Genomic DNA, 19121 nt, shown 5'->3' with positions numbered 1-19121 from the left:
GGTGTCCCTCGGTGTCCCCCGGTGCCCCCGCTGTCCCCCGGTGTCCCTCGGTGTCCCCCGCTGTCCCCCGGTGTTCCCCGCTGTCCCTCGGTGTCCCTCGGTGTCCCCCGGTGTCCCCCAGTGTCCCTCGGTGTCCCTCGGTGTCCCCCGCTGTCCCCCGCTGTTCCCCGGTGTCCCTCGGTGTCCCCGGGCTCCACAGCCCCCGGCAGATCCACCCCAGCGCCACAAACACGGGGCTGAGCAAGGCACAGAGCTGGGCAGGGGCTGTCCCCCAGGATGGAAAGGGACCCCATTAATGCCCTGGTCCCTCGGCACACACCTCTGCTGGCCTCTCCGAACAGCCTGCCATGGCTGAGTCTGACAATGCTGCTGTGCTTTTTACACGAAATAAGATCTCTCCTAAGTATGAGACTGACCCGGCCTCAAATAATTGTATAGGTGGTGGTTTTTTGTGTGTAGTTTTTTTTTTTTTTTTTTGTTTTGATTTTTTTGGGGGGGTGTGTGTGTGTCCGTGGTTTTTTTTTTTTTTTTTTAAACAACAACAAAAAAATATTAAAACAAAAAGAAAAACTTCTCAGCACAATAAAAGTGCTTAAAATTCCGGAGTTCCAAGTTCTGTCAGCATCACCTTTTTTAAAGGCATAAATGGAGAAAAACTTCATAGGCTAATATTTGTGCTGGGAGTAAGCTGTGCCTTTAAGCTTAGCTATGGTTGGGCTCTTCACAGATCCATCTCCATCTCTACAAGATTTAACCATGGAAATTAAGTCTGCAGAGTAACAGTGAATATTTCGTCTTAATGAATTGAAAAGGCACACAATTTTTCCATCTCTCTTCCATTGTTTAATGCAATAACTCGGGGATTGTATTATGAGACCAAATCATGGGGAAAGGAGGCAGAACAACCCACCCAGTCATTTGGCACACCAAGACCCGTGTGTGCTCCAGGACTTGTGCTGCAGAGCTGATTTCTTTTCCTACACAAGTCCCTCCCTTCCCATCAGCTCTGTCTGTCCTATCAGTCCAACCAGAGGTGCATTGTCTAAAATTCAGTTTCCTCCCTGAAGGAGTTCATGAGGAACTTGTGCCAGAAGCACAATGGCAGTAAGAGCATGGAACACAATCCCAATATCAAATGCAGATTTTTGAGGGTTTTCAAGGCAACCACAGGTATCTAAAGGGAGGCAGTAAGTCTCACAGTGTAAGGACTTGGGAAATCCTCCTGTGGCTCAGAAATTCTTCCAAAAAGAAATCAATCCACAAGAGCAGCTCATAATATTGCAGCAACAGTATGTGTGTCATTTCCATTTAACTGTTAATTTATGAATGGAGACAGGGCCCAGTCCTGGTAAAGTGAATGGAATCTTTGTGGTCACTTCAGATAGCAGCAGTTTCATCACCTGATAATTAAGTAATTAATCACAAAGGGTCTAGTAATGAAGCCTTTGCCTACCTTCCATGAAAATGACTTTCTGCAGAAGCTGGAGAAGAGCAAAGAACAGTGAAAAAATTCCTTTAGACTGACTTTGACAAGCAGAGAAAGGTTGTTGGCTATTTTTAAATTCAGGTATCGTTTTGGAAAAAGCTACTTCTTCCCCCTGGTAATAGGCTTATTCCATACTCAGTGACATCAATGGGATTGCTCACAGAGCATCACCTAAAAATGGTAACTCTTTACAGGGTTTAAGGAATCAAGGGCTAGTGAATTTTAAAAATTCTGTTAGAGAGAGGAAGGAAAAAGGATTTCATTACAGTAATTCAGAAACTCTATTATCTCCCAATATAGCTTATTAACCCCTTATCAAATAAAGACTAACACCAAAAATTTGTTCACTTTCTCTTGCTTTCTATCTTACCAAGTCCCAGACTTCTGGAAAGGCTGGAGTTCCCTCCCCTCATTCTCAAAAGACATCAGCAGTCTACACATTTGACTAACATTTTAGAAGTGAGCTAGTGCACTGGAAGTACAGAGGAATGCTAATTTAGGAAAGCAAATCTCAGAAAATATTTCAGAGTAGCAGCACAAGTGTCCTAGTTCTCAAAAATAGAAACACTATTTGACAGTTTTGTCTCCTATAAAGAGCCTGAAGCTCTTGCTGCACATCGTCTCCATAAAAAAGCCATGTCAATTTTTACTCAACTGTTTCCTATTTTAGCTTAGAGGAAATGTGATAAGTTATTTCCAGGAAGACATAATAGAAATCAGTTATTTTTTTCTGTTTTGCCTCATAATGAGGTACACACACGTTCTCCTCTCTTGCACTGAGCTCCTACATCACCCTGATGTCAAACATGACCTCAAGTACCAGTCATCAGCTGGGCTCTGCTGGGAACAAATGGGAAAATCTGAATCCAGTTATCAGCCCACCCCATTTCTGCACAAAACCCCAGCCTGAAAACTGCAGCTGATCAAAGGCAGCCCCACTCTGTCCCAGGCTGTCTCCTCAGGCCTCCCGTGCCCCTGCCAAGCCCACACAGCATCTCTGCTGTGAGCAGTCCCTGCAGTCAAAGCTGTCCACAACTTGTTTGTGCTCCAGGACCCAACACCTGCTCAGACCATGAGGAGCTCGTGCTTGGCACCAGCAGGGAAGGCCAAAGCTGGGCTCAGATGCTGCAGTGTTTGTCTCAGCTGCCAAAGCAAGTGACACCAAGGAACAGAAGGGCAGAGTGTGGCCAAAGCAAAACACCAGCTGACATGTGAATTGTAAAATACATTATCCTGCATTATCAGTAGTAATTCATTTGCCACACTTCAATCACAATTGCTGCTGCAATACAAGTGGGGTGAAGACTATTTAAATGAAAGGATATTCTAATGTTTTTAAAGGAACTAACCTCAAGTATGCAGGATATTTGATTCATAAGCGAAAGGTAATAATTTTATCATGAGAACTGTTGAAAATCTTTCTCTTGTGGAACTTCCACAGGGCAGCCAGTCACTGACTGTCCTTATGCTCTCAGGCTTGCACCAAAGCAAGGTCTAAGACCCAGGACAGATCTGTTCATACCAGTACCATCACCATGTATCCCAAATGCACAGGGCACACAGAACTGTAATTACATTCTTACTAAAAGCCTCCCACCATCATATTGCCAGTGCAAGTGGCTTTTCTAAGAGGTACTGGTGTGCACAGCATTGTTGTTGTTATTATCATCATCACCATAATCATTATTATGATGGTGTATACCATCAAAACACAGAAACAAGTTTGTCCCTACTTGAACACTCCAGGGTGTGCACACAGCAGAGAACAATGCACCCTAAAAAACCAGAACTGCTCTCCAACTTCTTTGGGCACTTAGGCTATTACAGTACTCAAAAATCAATATCATCCAGTTGCAAGAAGACAGTTTCAAATGTCCAAGCCAGTTCTCCTGTTTTAATACCGTTTTAATGAACATCAGTCCAAGAGATCACTTGATAGGATGAGGTACATTCCTTGACCACGTACGGCTGTGCTTAAGGAAAAGGACAAATATATAATTAAATTAAATACTGTAATTTAATTTAGTAGCAGTTTAATTATCATCAAGTTAAAAAAAATTATAATTAACTATTAACATTAATGACTTGAGACGTTTTAGAAAGCGTGAGTCCAAAGGGAAATATCCACAGGTGGTCACAGACTTGTAGTGTCTCCACCAGCACTGCCACCTGCACCAGTCTCTTAAAGGACTATTTGTTCAGTGAAGAAATTGGTCTTCAGTCCGTCACAGGACCCTGGGCTCTGCTACTTTGCATGGTCTTCCAGGAGATAGACAATTAGCTCGTAGGTGGACAGGACGATGGCTGTGTTTGGGATCTGCCGGATGAGCTGGGCAAAGAGTCCTCTGTAGAAGGCCAGGTAGCCCTCCTCCCGGGCCACCAGCCGGGCTGTCTGGATGAAGGCCTTGTACTTGGTGCCCTCCTCCCGCAGCCGTGTCCGGATCACCTCTGCACGACAGGGGACAGAGGCCACAGTTACCCAGGGGACACGTGCCACAGCACGACAGCTCCTGTGTGCAAACCTCCTGGACCAACTGCCAGCCAGCACAGCCAGCCACAGAACCCTGCACACACTGCCCACACCTGAGTATACATCTGATACACCTGGGGACACACCTGATACACCTGGGCACACCTGTGATACACCTGAGTATGTGGAATAAATGAATGATTTGCTCTTGGAAGCTAATACAGATCTAAATGCTTTACTGATGCTCACATAATCAATACTGCTCCTTCTACACAACCGTATCATTCACATCTATCCAAAAAGACTGACACTGTTCAGTCCCCAACCTGAGCACAGAATCCCAGAGGCTGTGGGTACTTACCCAGCTGAGGCTACTAATGACAACAGAAACATCAGGCAATGAGTTTTTTGGCGGTTTCTGAGTTGGTTTTAAACTAGTCCCCATCACCAACCACATGTCTAACTGGGAATAGTGGGACCAGTACTGAAAATTCCAGTGCAGAAGCCAAAGTAACGTGCATTTGGCCCTTGGAACAACTAAGAGTTTTACAGCCCCAGACCCCATTTGTCTTGGATTGCAGGCAACAGCTGCTGCCCTGCACTCATAAATGGAAGGGTTAACATACCATGAGGATAAGCAATACAGGAGGCACAGCCCTTGGAAACAGCAGCAGCAACCATCAGTCCAAAGAAGCTCGTCGACGTCCTCTCGGTCCCGTTGGAGGAAGGGGGCAGCTGCACTTCCTTCAAGTGCTTTTTTAAACTTTCATAAATAGCAAAGCAGATAATGGTCTCAGAAATGCCTGCATAGGAGGCAGTCAGGCCCCTATAGAAGCCACGGATACCTTCTGTCTGGTAAACATATCTAGCACACTGCAAAGCATTCATTGGTTTGGAGCCCCTCACTCTAAAAAACAAACAGAACAGAGCATATCATGAGCCGAGAAAAATAATTAGTATTAAAAAAAAAAAAACCAAACCCTTGTGGCTTTCAATACTTTTTATAAGGAAATGGTTCTCTATGTCTTACTCCAAAATTCTCCTAGGAAAGCTTCACAGAGCAGGACTATGATGCTAAGAGTGCACACTTGGCTTTGCTACTTCACTAGTATATACTCATCATTCCTTCAGCTCAAGTTCAATCTAGTCTGTCACAGTTCACACCAAGGCCTTAAAAGACAGTAAGCACTGAAGAGACATTGCTTTGTGTCAAACTGGTGATTCCATTTAAAGCCATCTTCAGCAGGGCCAAGAGACAGAAATCTGCTGCATGAGAAATGATCCTTCATTTTACGAGGCAGCACTCAGTTCAGTTCAGGGTGCCACCCTGCAAAGTGCTGGAATTAGGTCCTATAAATTATTTATAAAGCTGTCATGCCTTATAAGATCCTTTTAATCTGAGCCAGCATGTCCTTGCAGGAAGGAATTTCCATTCTAAGCAGAGTCCCTTATTGCTGTGATACCCACCAGTGACTGTGAAGCATTCAACTGAAAGAATTGCTGTCAAATTCCCTCTGTGTGGGTAACTAACACAGTGGTGAGGGAGGCAAAAGAACAATAAACCACTGCAGCAGATTCTGATTGTCTGTAGGAAGTTTTATGAAATAAACAGCTGTGTCTTCATCAAGTTTGAAGCCAGCACCTCTTCTGTCTGACCTGGGATCAGTGGCCTTGGCTGGCTGCAGTGACACACCTGTGTCACCTGGGAGCAGTACAGGTGATGCTGCCAAAAGGACACAGAGCCCACCCTCATGCTCAGCCTCCCACATGAGCTCTCACGGCCCTTCCACAGCTTCTGTCACTGCTGTATCAAAGCCTTCAGTCCTCAGTGAATTTATCCTCATCATCAACCCCACAACTGCAGGACTCTGTGAGGAGCAGAGAGAAAAATGCTTTGCCAAACTAAAGATACACAGTGAAACCAGAGGCTGAACCTAACCCAGCACTCAAAGCAGCTCCCACATCCTTCTCAACAGTTTCTGTGCATCAGACTGAAGTAAGACACAGAACATGAACCTTTAGTCTGAGCACACAGAAACATGGCTTGGAAGGTGGAACTGAGAGTCAGGAGAAAACTGGGTGAGATCTATCAAAGAGCCCTGAGCAAAACCACAGTGGTTCAGTTTTCCAGAGGCTCCAGTGGCATCCATCACTCCCCAGCAGTCACTCACTTCCGTTCCAGCTGCATCCTTGTTTTCACCATCCAGATGGGGTTCATCAGGGAATTTGTGATAAAGGCTGAAAGAACGAGAGCAGAGGTACAGCTGAATCCAGGCCACTGAACTGCCATGAACCTTACACCCTGTGCAGTGACACACTTCTACCACAGCTCCAGCCAGAGGTGTCAAAGCCACACAGCTGCCCAGCTTCCAATTTTATGTTAAAATTCAGGAGGCATCAACCCATGGATTCTTCCTTTTTTAACCTATTTTAATATGTGTGTTGTGCTCCTGAAGGCTGTGGCAGACAAGATCCCTTCCTTACTGACTGTTTTTGGAATTCCAGCTCCAAGGAAACCCGTGGGGACACAAACCTGAGCTGGGCTCGTGTTCCCCGGGGCTATAGGTGGTGCCATTGAGCTGCTCATTAACAGAACCTTCCCCTCATTAAGGGCTGGCTTCGGGGACGATTATTTTTAGTGACCACTCTGGTGACTGACGATTGAACTGGGGGAGCTCTTCTGCAGTATTTTTCCTTCAAGAACAAACTATTTTTCCCAGCCTGGTAGGAAAAGTACAACATCCTGATACAGTTTGGCAAAAGCAGTATCAGAAGTGTAATGGTGTTTACTAATATTTTTTCCTTGCATTAAGAGACATGACCAGAGCATTGCAGTTGGAAAAAAAGCATCCCAAATTAGTAAACAACAATCTAGAAATATTTCTGTGCTGAACAGAAAACCAGTTCCTCTGTAGACAAGGCCAGCTAGGAGCTAGCACACTCCTGGCTTTTGGCATATATCAGCTCAGATTAAGGGCACATTTTCAGCCTCTGCTGTCAGAATTACAAACACTTACCTGCAGAACCTGCAGAACAGACGTGCACAATGTTGCTGTTGGGCACAAACATGCTGTTAAACTGCTCTTTGGCATTGGAGTAGCAGGCAAAATAGACAGCTCTGTGGGGAAAAAAAAAAAGAAGAAAAGCAATGTAATACAGACAATATCAAATTAGACAATTACTGTTCTTTGCCCAGCCCCCTGAAAAACAGAACTCTCTCTGAAGAGGCCTCTACATGAATCCTTCCATCTGCATGGACACAGGGGATGTTGTTTTCTTCCTTCCCTTACAATACAGTGCCATAGCTGGACTTGACACCCACAGGGAGGAATATTTTGCTGTGGGAGGCAGCAGGGTGTTGCAGACAGCAGGAAAAGCAGAGTCCTGGATTCAGAGCCCTGCTGCAAAGGTCACCTGTACAGAAACAGGGTTCCCTGTGTGGAGGGACATCTCACCTACTAGGGAGTTCACCTCTCTTCAGGCTCCTTCCCAACTGGTTCAGTTTCAGGCAGAGAACATCTGCCAATATCCAGACTGCTCAGGAGCTTTATCATTTCCTAGACAGAGAGATCTTTGGCCCTGCCAAGAGCAGGACAGTCACAGGGAGAGAGCACTGAGGTGCTGCAAGACTTCCAAATGCAAACTTTGCTGCTGCTCAAAGAGGGACACACACCCCTTCTAGGGCAGTGTGGCAGCAGTGAGGCTCCTTCCCCCTCAGCTGCAGCTTTTAATTTGAGAAGAATTTAGGGCAACAAGGCACAGAGAGGAACTCCCCTCCCCTGGCACGCAGCTCCCACTCACTGCTCTGTGTTCAAGGGAAGCAGGACATTAGAATAATGCAATTATTAACCCCACAGACCTTTCTGCACTGCTTTCTTTTCAAGCACAGAAGTGGCTCTTGCAGTGATGTGGAACTTCAGTATACTTGGCATTTAAGTGCCTAATTTACTCTGCACCTTCCAGTGTTATAGAAGTGTAAATTCAGATTTTTATCAGTATCTCTTGGTGCGTACACTGAGCAGAACACAGGCACAAATCTCAGTTTACAGATGGGATAACTTCATGGCCTATTGTATTGAATCACAAATGCACTGTAACGTTTGTGTTGGCACCTTAAACATGGGTTTTAGCAATAGTTTAACTATTTACCTTGATGGTGCAACTCCAACCAAGTTTGGACCCAGCCCTCGGAAGAGTGACCTTGGTCCTTCTTTTTCCAGAATTGACCTTAAAATAAAAAACAAACAGGGAGGGAGAAGATAGTACTGGGGTTAAAAGTTAGTTTCTTGTTCTGTCAGGCAGAGAACCAAAAGAATTACACAAAAGCACAGAGTATTAGATTTGGATCTATGTGATATACTTCAGAATAAGTAAAGGCCACTGCACAATGAAATCCAGTGCTCTACAGGCAAATGGGTGTCAAATGACACGAGGTTGTAATTTCCATTCTTTGAAAGCTGTCAGGAATTGAATTACAGTTTCATGGAGAACCCAGTGGTAGCTGACTTTGATGAACAAGTAATACTTTTAATGTTCTCTGTATCTAAGCAATTCAGAAGTTTGCTTCCTGTCCAGTCCTGTACAGAGACATGGAAAAATAAATCCTTTTTATTTTTTTTTTCCCCCAATTACCATGGGATGTGTTTTTCCCCCTGAGAAAGCTGACTGTGGCAATCACACTGCAAACAATGTGAGTGCCCAGTCTGCCAGACAGCAGCTCTCCTAACTGAGCTCAGCATGGAAAAGCAGGAGAGAGATTCCAGCTGTCCCTGAGCCCTGTGGGCAGCTCCCTGGGACTGCCAGGATCTGACACTCTGCTCTCTGGGTCATTGGCACTGCCCAGATGCTCCCCACAGATTTCAACCCAGCCTCAATACACGGGAGGAGACACAGGAGCTTCTGAAACACTTTTGTTTTCTGCAGCAGAGCTGAACTTTCTGTCTAAACTCCAGGGCTGAGTGTTTCCAAGGAGACAGATCCACCAACTACTTGTTCTTAGTCACTTTACAGTCACGACTGCAGCTTCCAGCTGGGCTAACTCATCAGAATCTTAAATGGATTAGACAAAAGCAGCCTGTCCTTCTGGAGTGCTTGCCAGCAGCAGGAGGCTTAACCTGCCCTCTGGGTACCTGTTTTCTTTCCATTTACAGAAGTTAAGACCTTTCATACTTAACACCTTTAGCTCTTACAGAGCAATTTTACTGGTAGGGCTCCAGTAAATTTTAGCCATACAATTTTCCCAAACCATGAGGTCCAAGTCATGTCCTGTTAATGATCAGGACTGAGAAAGGGATGAAAGAGTCAAAGAAAGGGACTGAACTTCACCTCTTTCTTCCTACATTTGTATTTTCTCAAATCATAACCAACAGCATTATCTGCTCTGCAAGGCAATGACAGCAGAAATACTTTGCTCTCAATCCTCTAAAGTAATCAGGTTGAAAGCTTGACAATACACACAGCTAAGCAATTCCTGAAGTGAAATGAAATCAAGATCCCAGTCACCAAACTTAATGAGCTTAATAGATATATTAAAATGCTGACCCATTTTAAACCATTTCCTCTCCCCCTTAAAAAAAACCACGACAACCCCAGAAAAAGATGGGCCCAGAGGATGAATGAAGATCTTCCTGCCTTAAAAGTTTTCCTTTTCTTTAGTTACAGCTGCCTAAAGTCCCATGCTGCAAGGTGAAAAGATAGCAAAGGAAAGGGCATTAAAATCAAAGCAACTGGCACTGCCTTATGCATTCAGTCACGAATTGCTCTAGACTCACCTCTGAGTAGACAAAGAAATGTTTGGCAGGGGAAAGCAGGCTGTTTACAATACAGAAACTCAAGTCCCAGAATGACTCCAGCCAGAGAGCTCTGCAGAGAATTTGAATTAGGACTCCAGTGTTATATAACTGCAGCTTCTCCCCAGGCAGTCTGCCAGTGCTGGCCTTACATAAAATCATTCAGCTTGCACTGCTGCTCGGTATTTTCCTTGGCACTCCTGCCACCTGATCTCTGCAGGACCTCTGCATCACCCTGGGGTGCCCAAGCAGCCAAACAAACTCAATCCTTCTGCAGGAGGTCTGACCGTAAATCCACGGTGCTTTGGTATTAAAATACAGTAGCTGGGATTGTCACAGTTGCTGGTAGAACTATTGAGCAGCTGTTAGATAATTTCCCATTTCCTCTTCTTTATGAACACACATCTGAAAGGGAGCAGCTAGAGCATCAACCACTGCAGTCTGAACCCCTCCAGGCTTTTAACAGAGACTAAGACAGGGCTGATGCATAATAACAATAATAATAATGATAATAATAATAATCAGCAAAGACAACACCTCAGAGCAGAGGAGAGCTCAGTAAACCAGCAAGAGGACCCCAGGACATTACATTTTAGAGAAGTGAACTGGGATCAGTGTCAGGTGAACAGGAGGAGGAGCAGCACTCACTTGAGAACACTGAGCAGCCCGGGGGACACAGACGTTGGCCTGACCATTCCTTCCCCACTGATGGTCCCCAGCTGCACCTGGGGGTAGTAGACAGTCCTGAAGGCCAGCTTGGAGGATTGAAGCCTCGTCTTTATCACCTCTAAGGGACATGTGAAGATGGCTCCAACTGTTCCTCCACACCTGCACAGGACAATGCAAACAGAAGGCAGAATGTGACACATGTTGCTGCAGAAACGTGCAAAGCACAGCACACAAACACAGCCTGGAGACTCATCCCCAGTCATCCACTCTGGGCACAAGCCTGGGGCTCAGCTCTGGCATGAGCTCCCACAGCCTGGGGCAGGGCTGAGACTGAACACAGAGGTGACACCACACTGACCAAATCCCCTGACTGCCCACGGGACCATCCACTGCACACTGGGACTTCTGCCTGCAAAAACTTCCACGGCATCCATGTTCCAGAGGCTCTTGTCCTAAAACAGACACAGCCCTGGATGGATTTTTCTTGTGGGAAGCAGGAAGCTGCCAGATGAGAACGAGCCACTGGGGATTAGGACACTACAGAATGGACAAAACAATATAACTCTTCACCATTTCAGTACTTGTGACTTACGAGCTGTCCTCAGAAGTAGCAAATATCAAAACTACACTAAGCTAGGGACTCCTAAAAACAATGGATATCAAATTTTTTTAGGGGGGGAGGAGGGAAGGAAGCAGCAAGGATGAGAAGGAGGATTGGCAAAAGAATAACAGGGTAGAAAAGCTCCTAGAGAACAGACCTCCCATACTCTGATAACACAGGGATAAAAATGAAATATTATACACATGACCCTATATCAGGCATACATTCATCTTAATACAGTCAGACTGAACCTCAAAAAAAGCACATTGGGCCAAGAATATAAAGTGTATGAGTCCTAATTTTAATTTTTACCAGTGATCTGGAAAGTGACTGGCCCAACCATTTCTCTCTCTGCTGCTGTTCCTCTGAAGTAATTGAATGTTCCTTCTGGCAAACTTCATGATCAAACACAACGCTGAGGTTGGCTAACAGGTACTATATCTACATTTTATTACTCAAACACACTGGGATTTAGGAAGACTTAACTAAATATTGCAGGTTTCTTGCAAGGGCATTTACTACAGCTGAACTGACTAGAAAATATTTTCGTTGTTTGCACAAGTGTCAAAGCATGTGATTGCTTCAGAAAGCTGTGTTTATGGTTTTCCTTAGAAAACACCAGGGGTCAACAACTTAACTCTCTTTGATGTTCATGTGAAATTGCAGCTTTAGTAGTTTTCCGTCAAAGGGAGATGAATTTTAAAAATAACCGTACCCTTTTTCTTGTGTACAAAACCCCACATTGCTGCTAAAGAACATTGCAGGAACTAATTTGGGAACAGACATCCTCCGAAGGACATTAATTAGTGGGCATTTTCTAAAGCCTCTTCCAGACATAACTACCTTACTAGGAGAATCTTTTTTTAAACACAATGGGAAGGAGCAATTAAAGAATGGCCAAAAGATCCAAGCTGTAGATGCACAGCAGCCCATGGACACAGCTGGGTTTGCCTGCTGAACCAGTGTGTTTGATATGAACAGGACCATTCTCTGCCACAGCCCCAGGTCCAGAAGAACGGCTCCGAGCTGTGCTTTCCAAAGGCAAATGCATCCCCCAGGAGAACCTGCCTCATGGGGACTGATGGGCTGAACAGCATTGCTCTGCACTGGAAGGGACTGAAACCTAAACCATTCACACACTGACAGACCCTGGGAGAGAACTTTGCCTTCATCCCTCTGAACAGCATTGCTCACTGCACTGATGGAAGGGACCAAACCTAAACAATTCACACATCCAAAAACGACAGACCCTAGGAGAGGACTTTGCCTTTATCTTTCTGAACAGCATTGCTCACTGCACTGCTGGAAGGGACCAAACCTAAACCTAAACCATTCACACACTGACAGACCCTAGGAGAGGACTTTGCCTTCATCCCTCTGAACAGCATTGCTCTGCACTGGAAGGGACTGAAACCTAAACCAGGGACAATTCACACACTGACAGACACTGTGAGAGAACTTTGCCTTTATCTCTCTGAACAGCATTGCTCACTGCACTGCTGGAAGGGACCAAACCTAAGCCAGGGACAATTCACACACTGACAGACGCTGGGAGAGAACTTTGCCTTCATCCCTCTGAACAGCATTGCTCACTGCACTGGAAGGGACTGAAACCTAAACCTAAACCATTCACACACTGACAGACACTGTGAGAGAACTTTGCCTTTATCTTTCTGAACACCATTGCTCACTGCACTGCTGGAAGGGACCAAACCTAAACCTAAACCATTCACACACTGACAGACCCTGGGAGAGAACTTTGCCTTTATCTTTCTGAACACCATTGCTCACTGCACTGCTGGAAGGGACCAAACCTAAACAATTCACACATCCAACAACGACAGACCCTGGGAGAGAACTTTGCCTTCATCCCTCTGAAAGCTGATGGCTCTGAGTGTTGACTGAAGTCACCGAGGACAGAAGTCAGGACACAGAAATTGTGCCATTTGGCTCAGAACCACCGGCGCTCACAGACCTTATCTGATTATCTGATTATCTGATTATTCAGTGGACAGAGGCAGGGCTTGGGGCTGAGCCCCGGAGGGTCCAGCAGCTCAGCAGTGAATGGCTTCAGCTCACCCTTCTCCCTTTGTCAGACACCTCACGCTGCCCTGGAATGGCATTCCCAGGGGAAGAGCCCCATCGGGAATGGCCCCTCCAGCAAAACCTTCTCTGTCCCCTGGCTCAGGCATTACCTGGAGCACAAAGTGTTGTGAGGGTCCCCCCACTGCTGCCTCTCCAATCCAGACACACATACGTGCAATTAACTCCTGACTAATCAACACACTCCAGAGCAAAGCCAAGTCTGGGGGAACTTCATGGAGGTAACTCGATTAATTCCCAATTCATTTATCTGCTGATGCTCCACTACTGTGTATTCAGTCTCCATTTAGTTCACATTAAAACAATACTTTGACAGTAACGATTCATAAATTCAGAGCATTGAAATTTTATTTTCTATTTCTGAACTACCAGCTGCTCATCTAGTGATTCTTTGCCCCACAATTTTTTTTTTTTTTGCTTCTCTGGCATATTCTCTCCCACATCAGCTTCTTGCCTTCCTAGCCCACTCCTTGCCTTTCAGCCTTTTAGTCTGATAATCCAGTTAATTTATGCAGCCTTTAATATTTAAGTACTTCTGCTAATGCATATGTAATCCTCTGATACCCAGCATGAGGAGTTAGTATCTGCACCACCAGTTCTAACAGCTCAGAGTTCATGTTGTCAGTGGAACATTTAAGAAAAAAACCCCATTATCTAACAGCACCTCTCAGAGTGTCACCAGATTATGTCCCAAATATAAATACACTGCAGATAGTTCAGGTAAGGACTTCGATGTATTGGGCAGTTTTTTTCAGATGAGATGATTTTCCTCTGCATGGGAATTCCACACATCATCCCCTGGGAAGATGCCTGAAAAACAACACACTGCACACAAAAGAAACACTTGGTATTCCTCGGATGTTCCAAATGCCTACATCTTGGAAAAAAAGGAGAAACAACCTCAGCTACACAAACACACACAGACCCTGAAACATTCAGGGATATGCTGCAGGATAAAAGTGATTTGGGAAAATCATGAGCTGAAATCAAGGCAAAACCTCCAGGCCTTCACACTGTGAGTCAGGGCTTTTTGCTGCATCAGTGCAGAACAGCTCTGGAGATGTTAAAGCAGTGTTCACTGCATGAGCCTCCTGCAAAAATCCTGACACAGAGTCTCCATCTGTCCTTAGTGCACAGGACAGAAACCCCCGGGGAACAAAACACCCCGGCAGAGTATTTCCAACAGGTCAAACACGGTGATACACAGAGATACATCATGTACTCTCTGTTAACAGCTCAAGAAAAATGATTTACTTCCATCAAGAGAACGCTGTTTAAAAAACACGCAGAGAACACACACATCAGAACCCAATTCCCATTTTTCTCCTGCTGCCAGCTTTCTATCTTTAGAGGCCACCCCCGAAGTATCAATGATCTGATTTGAAATAAACTCTCACCACCCTCTCACACAATAGAGAGACGCCAAGAATCTTGATTAAAACTTACTTCATCACTCCTAGATGTAATCACTGAGCAATATCCTCACTACAAATACCAAGCCAATGTTGAATGCTAAAGGAAGAACAAAGATCTTCCAGTAGAGCACCTCTGACTTCACCAAGGTAACAAAGATGATGGAGCTGCCTGCTTAAAGCAATCACAGCTTATAACCAGCCCGACACATTCTGCTGTGTATTTGAAATTCTATTGATTTTCTAAAACATGCCACGTGTCTAAAACATGTCTAAAACACGCTCTAGCATGACACACACAGCAGAAACAGCAAAGCAGACTCTACCTTTGATATTTCATTACTGCCTTGTCCAGACTGTGAACAAAACAAGCTTCTGCATTCTCAGATGCCAAAGGAAATTGAGTTTTAGAACAACACAGACTGTTCCTAATGCTTTGATGTTATTAAGCATTGATTCAATTCCCACCTAATCAAGTTGCTATCAGGTGTGGGTATTCCTGTAGGCGTTTCCTGTGCTCCTTCAGCTTCCACACTGTTAGTGAGGTGGGGAATGCACAGGAAGCCAAGGCAGGAGCAGGGTGAGGCAGTCCATCCAGCCCCAATTCCCTGTCCTGGAGCACACACACACCTTCAGGTGAACCCTGCTCCTCTGCACTGTCCACATGGAAACACTTCCCAAACTGTTTATCAGCACCAGCACATTGCTTAACACCATCACTTCTTAGGAAATCTCTGCAGTCACCAGCACTGCTCCAGCTGGAAAGACAACACCGAGTCACCTCTGCTGCTGCAGCTCTTCCCAAACAAAAACAAGCACCAACTGCTCTGAGTTCAGCAGGAAACAGGAATCCTGGCTGGTAAACACACTCAACTCGAGCATCACTGCTGCTCCTGAACCCTTCCCAGCCCTCAGAGCCACGTTCCCACCAAAACACCAACAGGACTCTTTGGTTTGCTGTTGGAAGCCTGCAAAGGAACTAACAGAAACTAAAAGGACAACGAGTCTGTCTGCCTGAACAAGCTGGTTAATAGGAAACCATCTCTTTCCACAGCTGGAGAGCACTTTGCAATATTCAAGCTGCATTTCATCACTCCCAGCCGCTGAAGTGCTAAACACTCTGTTGTGGCCACTGAGATTATTACCTGCCTGCCTTGTGCAAACATAGAGATATGAATTCATTTTAATCTGACACCACAGCCCATCCTCACCTTCCCAGAAACTCACCATAACACTAATAACGCCTCTATCAAAAGTATTTCCAGTGAATGGGGCCCTTTTACTTTCTCTGCAAAAACCACTTTACAGTTGAACCAAGCACTGGGATCCTTGCAGAAGGTAGAGGGCACAATAAATCACCAAGGAAGATGCTGACCTCCCAGCACTCGATTAAAACACCGATGAGTTTAAAATTCTTATTTATTTATAGTCTGAGGAGTCACACGAGGACACCAGGAGCTCTGGATGGGCGCTGTTACTGCCCAAACAAATTCCATGTGTACACTCAGGTCCAGCTTCTGTCCCAGGCTCCAGCTCCTGCTCTGATGCCATGGGGAAGGCAGAGGGGACACAGGGCCCAGGGCAGAGGACTCAAGCCAGCAGAAGGGCAGTGCCTCTGAAAAACTTAAGAGATTTGTTTGGTTTAATATTATGTTAAATAAACCTACTGCTCCAGGGACATGTCAGAGGAAACTGAAGTATCCTGTTAAGCAACAGAAAAAGCAGTGGTCTGCTATCAGACAGATTTAAACTAACAACAGGTTCCATGGTGGCTTCCTAACTACAGTCAGCTGACAAGCACCAAGGAATATTCTATTACTTAGATAATTTAAGCTGTTAAAAACTTAAAATATTTCTGACAAGGCCAAAAGCCCACTTAAACTACACAACGGATGATCAAAACTTAATTTGCATAATTAAATGATTTTCCTAGGCTACTATTAAAATAACTGCAGTAAGTTAATTTTCCAAGGGTTTCTAGTTGGCGGTTAGTGAGCCAGGGCTGTTCCTTTTCACTTTTAACACAGCCAACCCAACACTTTACTAGTCCTTGAGGCAAGAAGTGGGCAGCAGTGGCCTGCCAGGCCAGCTCATCTCCCCACAGGTGCCAGGAGCTGCTCGAACCCTCTTCCCCCCACTCCTGTCCCCTTCCTGGAGCTGTGCACCTGGCCGTGAGCCCAGGGATGGGGCAGCCCGCGGGGATTACTGCCAAACCTCCTCTTCCTCTGCAGGACAGAGCCCAGACTGCTGTGGGGACAGGGACTGGGCTGGGACCCCGGGTTAGGACCCCCGGGCTGTGACCTTGGGCTGGGACCCCGGGCTGGGACCCTGGGCTAGGACTGTGGGCTGGGACCCCGGGTTAGGACCCCCGGGCTGGGATCCTCGGGCTGGGACCCCCGGGTTAGGGCCCCGGCCTGGGACCCCGGGCTGGGATCCTGGGGCTGGGACCCCGGGCTGTGACCCCCGGTTGGTCCCCGGCCCGGCATCCCCCGGCCCGGCCGCACGTCCAGCCTCGGGACTCAACACCGCTGGATGTCGCGACAGCGCGACCACGGCCACGACTTGGGCAGCGGCCCCGGCCCGGCCCGGGCACAGCGGGCTCCATGGCGGTCCCGTGGGCACGGCGGGGACCCGGCCCGTGTCCATCTCCCGGGTGTCCCAGCCCGTGTCCGTCCCGTGGTATCCCGGCCCGTGTCCGTCCCGTGGTGTCCCGGCCCGTGTCCATTCCCCGGGTGTCCCGGCCCGTGTCCATCCCGTGGTGTCCCGGCCCGTGTCCATCCCCCGGGTGTCCCGGCCCGTGTCCATCCCGTGGTGTCCCGGCCCGTGTCCATCCCCCGGGGCCCGGCCCGTGTCCCTCCCGTGGGCACAGCGAGGTCCCAGCCGGTGTCCATCCCGTGGGCACAGCGGGGCCCGTGTCCATCCCGTGGTGTCCCGGTCCGTGTCCATCCCCCGGGTCCGGTCCCGGCCCGTGTCCATCCCGCGGGTCGGGGCCCGGCCGTGTCCCGGTGTCCCGCACTCACCCGCCGGCGAAGAGGTGCAGCAGGGTGTTCTCCTGCGGGCCGCCCGCCATGGCGGGGAGGGGAGGAAGGTGAGGAGGAGGAAGGTGAGGCTGAGGCTGAGGCCGGTGACGGTGCCGCTGTCCCCGCCGGGGGCGCGCCGAACGGGCCGCGCGCGCGTGACGCCGCCGGGGGCGCGGCCGGCGACAGCGCGTGACGTCACGGCGCAGGACACGCCCCCTCAGTGACGTCACCGGCCAGCCGAAATTCCGTGGAAGGGTTTTGTCCCCCCTAAATAAATATAAATTATTTATTTACCTCTCTGTAAAGGGTGGGAGGGTTTTATCCCGGGTATTGTCCCCAACAAATAAATAAAAATAAAAATAAATTATTTACCCCTCTGCAGGAGGTTGGGAAGGTTTGGTCCCGGGTGTTGTCCCCAATAAATAAATAAAAATGAATTATTTACCCCTCTGTAAAGGGTGGGAGGGTTTTATCCCGGGTATTGTCCCCAACAAATAAATAAAAATAAAAATAAATTATTTACCCCTCTGCAGGAGGTTGGGAAGGTTTGGTCCCGGGTGTTGTCCCCAATAAATAAATAAAAATGAATTATTTACCCCTTTGTAAAGGGTGAGAGGGTTTTGTCCCCCATAAATAAATAAATGTATTTATTTACCCCTCTGTAAAGGGTGACAGGGTTTTGTTCCCCATAAATAAATAAAAATATTTATTTACCCCTCTGCAGGAGGTGGGAAGGTTTTGTCCCGGGTTTTGTCCCCAATAAATAAATATAAAATGAGTTATTTACCCCTTTGTGAAGGGTGAGAGGGTTTTGTCCCCCCTAAATAAATATAAATTATTTATTGACCTCTCTGCAAAGGGTGGGAGGATTTTGTACCCCATAAACAAATAAAAACCTCTTTATTTATCCCTCTGCAGGAGGTGGGAAGGTTTTTATCCCGGGTTTTGTCCCCAATAAATAAATATAAAATGAGTTATTTACCCCTTTGTAAAGGGTGAGAGGGTTTTGTCCCCAATAAATAAATAAAAATTAATTATTTACCCCTCTCTAAAGGGTGGGAGGGTTTTGTCCCCCATAAATAAATATAAATTATTTATTTACCCCTCTGCAGGAGGTGGGAAAGTTTTGTCCCGGATTTTGTCCCCAATAAATAAATAAAAATGAATTATTTACCCCTCTGGGGACAGATGCCATGGGTGTGTGGGCGGGGGTTAACTACAGAGCCGGGATATTTCTGAGTGCCCGGCTTTTAAACGTTAACATACCGAAGAAAAGGTTAAAATCTTCAAATAGGCTCGAGGTCTCCATGTTTTTCATGCACATGAGTTTTCTATTGCCCTTGACAAGACGCTTGAAAAGCTTCCTAGCTGAAATTCAGAGCCAGATGTGAATTTCCCTCCTGCCTTAATGACACAAATCAAACTCTCAATCCTGAACCTGCCGGGAACCGGAGTCTGCCGTTTGGGTGTGCACATTCCCAGCATTTAAATGTCAGCCCGTTCAGAGGGACACACAGATTGATGGCTTAAACCCAAGAGAAGAGGCAGTGCCCGGGTCCCCGGTGGGTCAC

General features: G+C 46.6%; 2 protein-coding genes across 3 annotated transcripts in view; one reads left to right on the top strand and one right to left on the bottom strand.

The window, feature by feature from the left end:
- Positions 1-19121, top strand: part of CLSTN1 (calsyntenin 1) — a 225498-nt gene that overhangs the window by 95738 nt on the left and 110639 nt on the right. The window lies entirely within an intron of this gene.
- Positions 3503-17657, bottom strand: SLC25A33 (solute carrier family 25 member 33). Its single transcript, XM_066334124.1, has 7 exons — positions 17551-17657; positions 10394-10573; positions 8106-8183; positions 6974-7074; positions 6128-6194; positions 4583-4863; positions 3503-3934 (listed from the first exon to the last, which is right to left on the bottom strand). The coding sequence occupies exons 1-7, from the start codon at positions 17598-17600 to the stop codon at positions 3732-3734; spliced, it is 960 nt and encodes a 319-aa protein (XP_066190221.1). The 5' UTR covers positions 17601-17657; the 3' UTR covers positions 3503-3731.

Source organism: Sylvia atricapilla, chromosome 22 (genome assembly GCF_009819655.1).
Source record: "Sylvia atricapilla isolate bSylAtr1 chromosome 22, bSylAtr1.pri, whole genome shotgun sequence".
NCBI classification, from domain to species: Eukaryota; Metazoa; Chordata; class Aves; order Passeriformes; family Sylviidae; genus Sylvia; species Sylvia atricapilla.
This window is presented reverse-complemented; position numbering and strand designations above follow the sequence as displayed.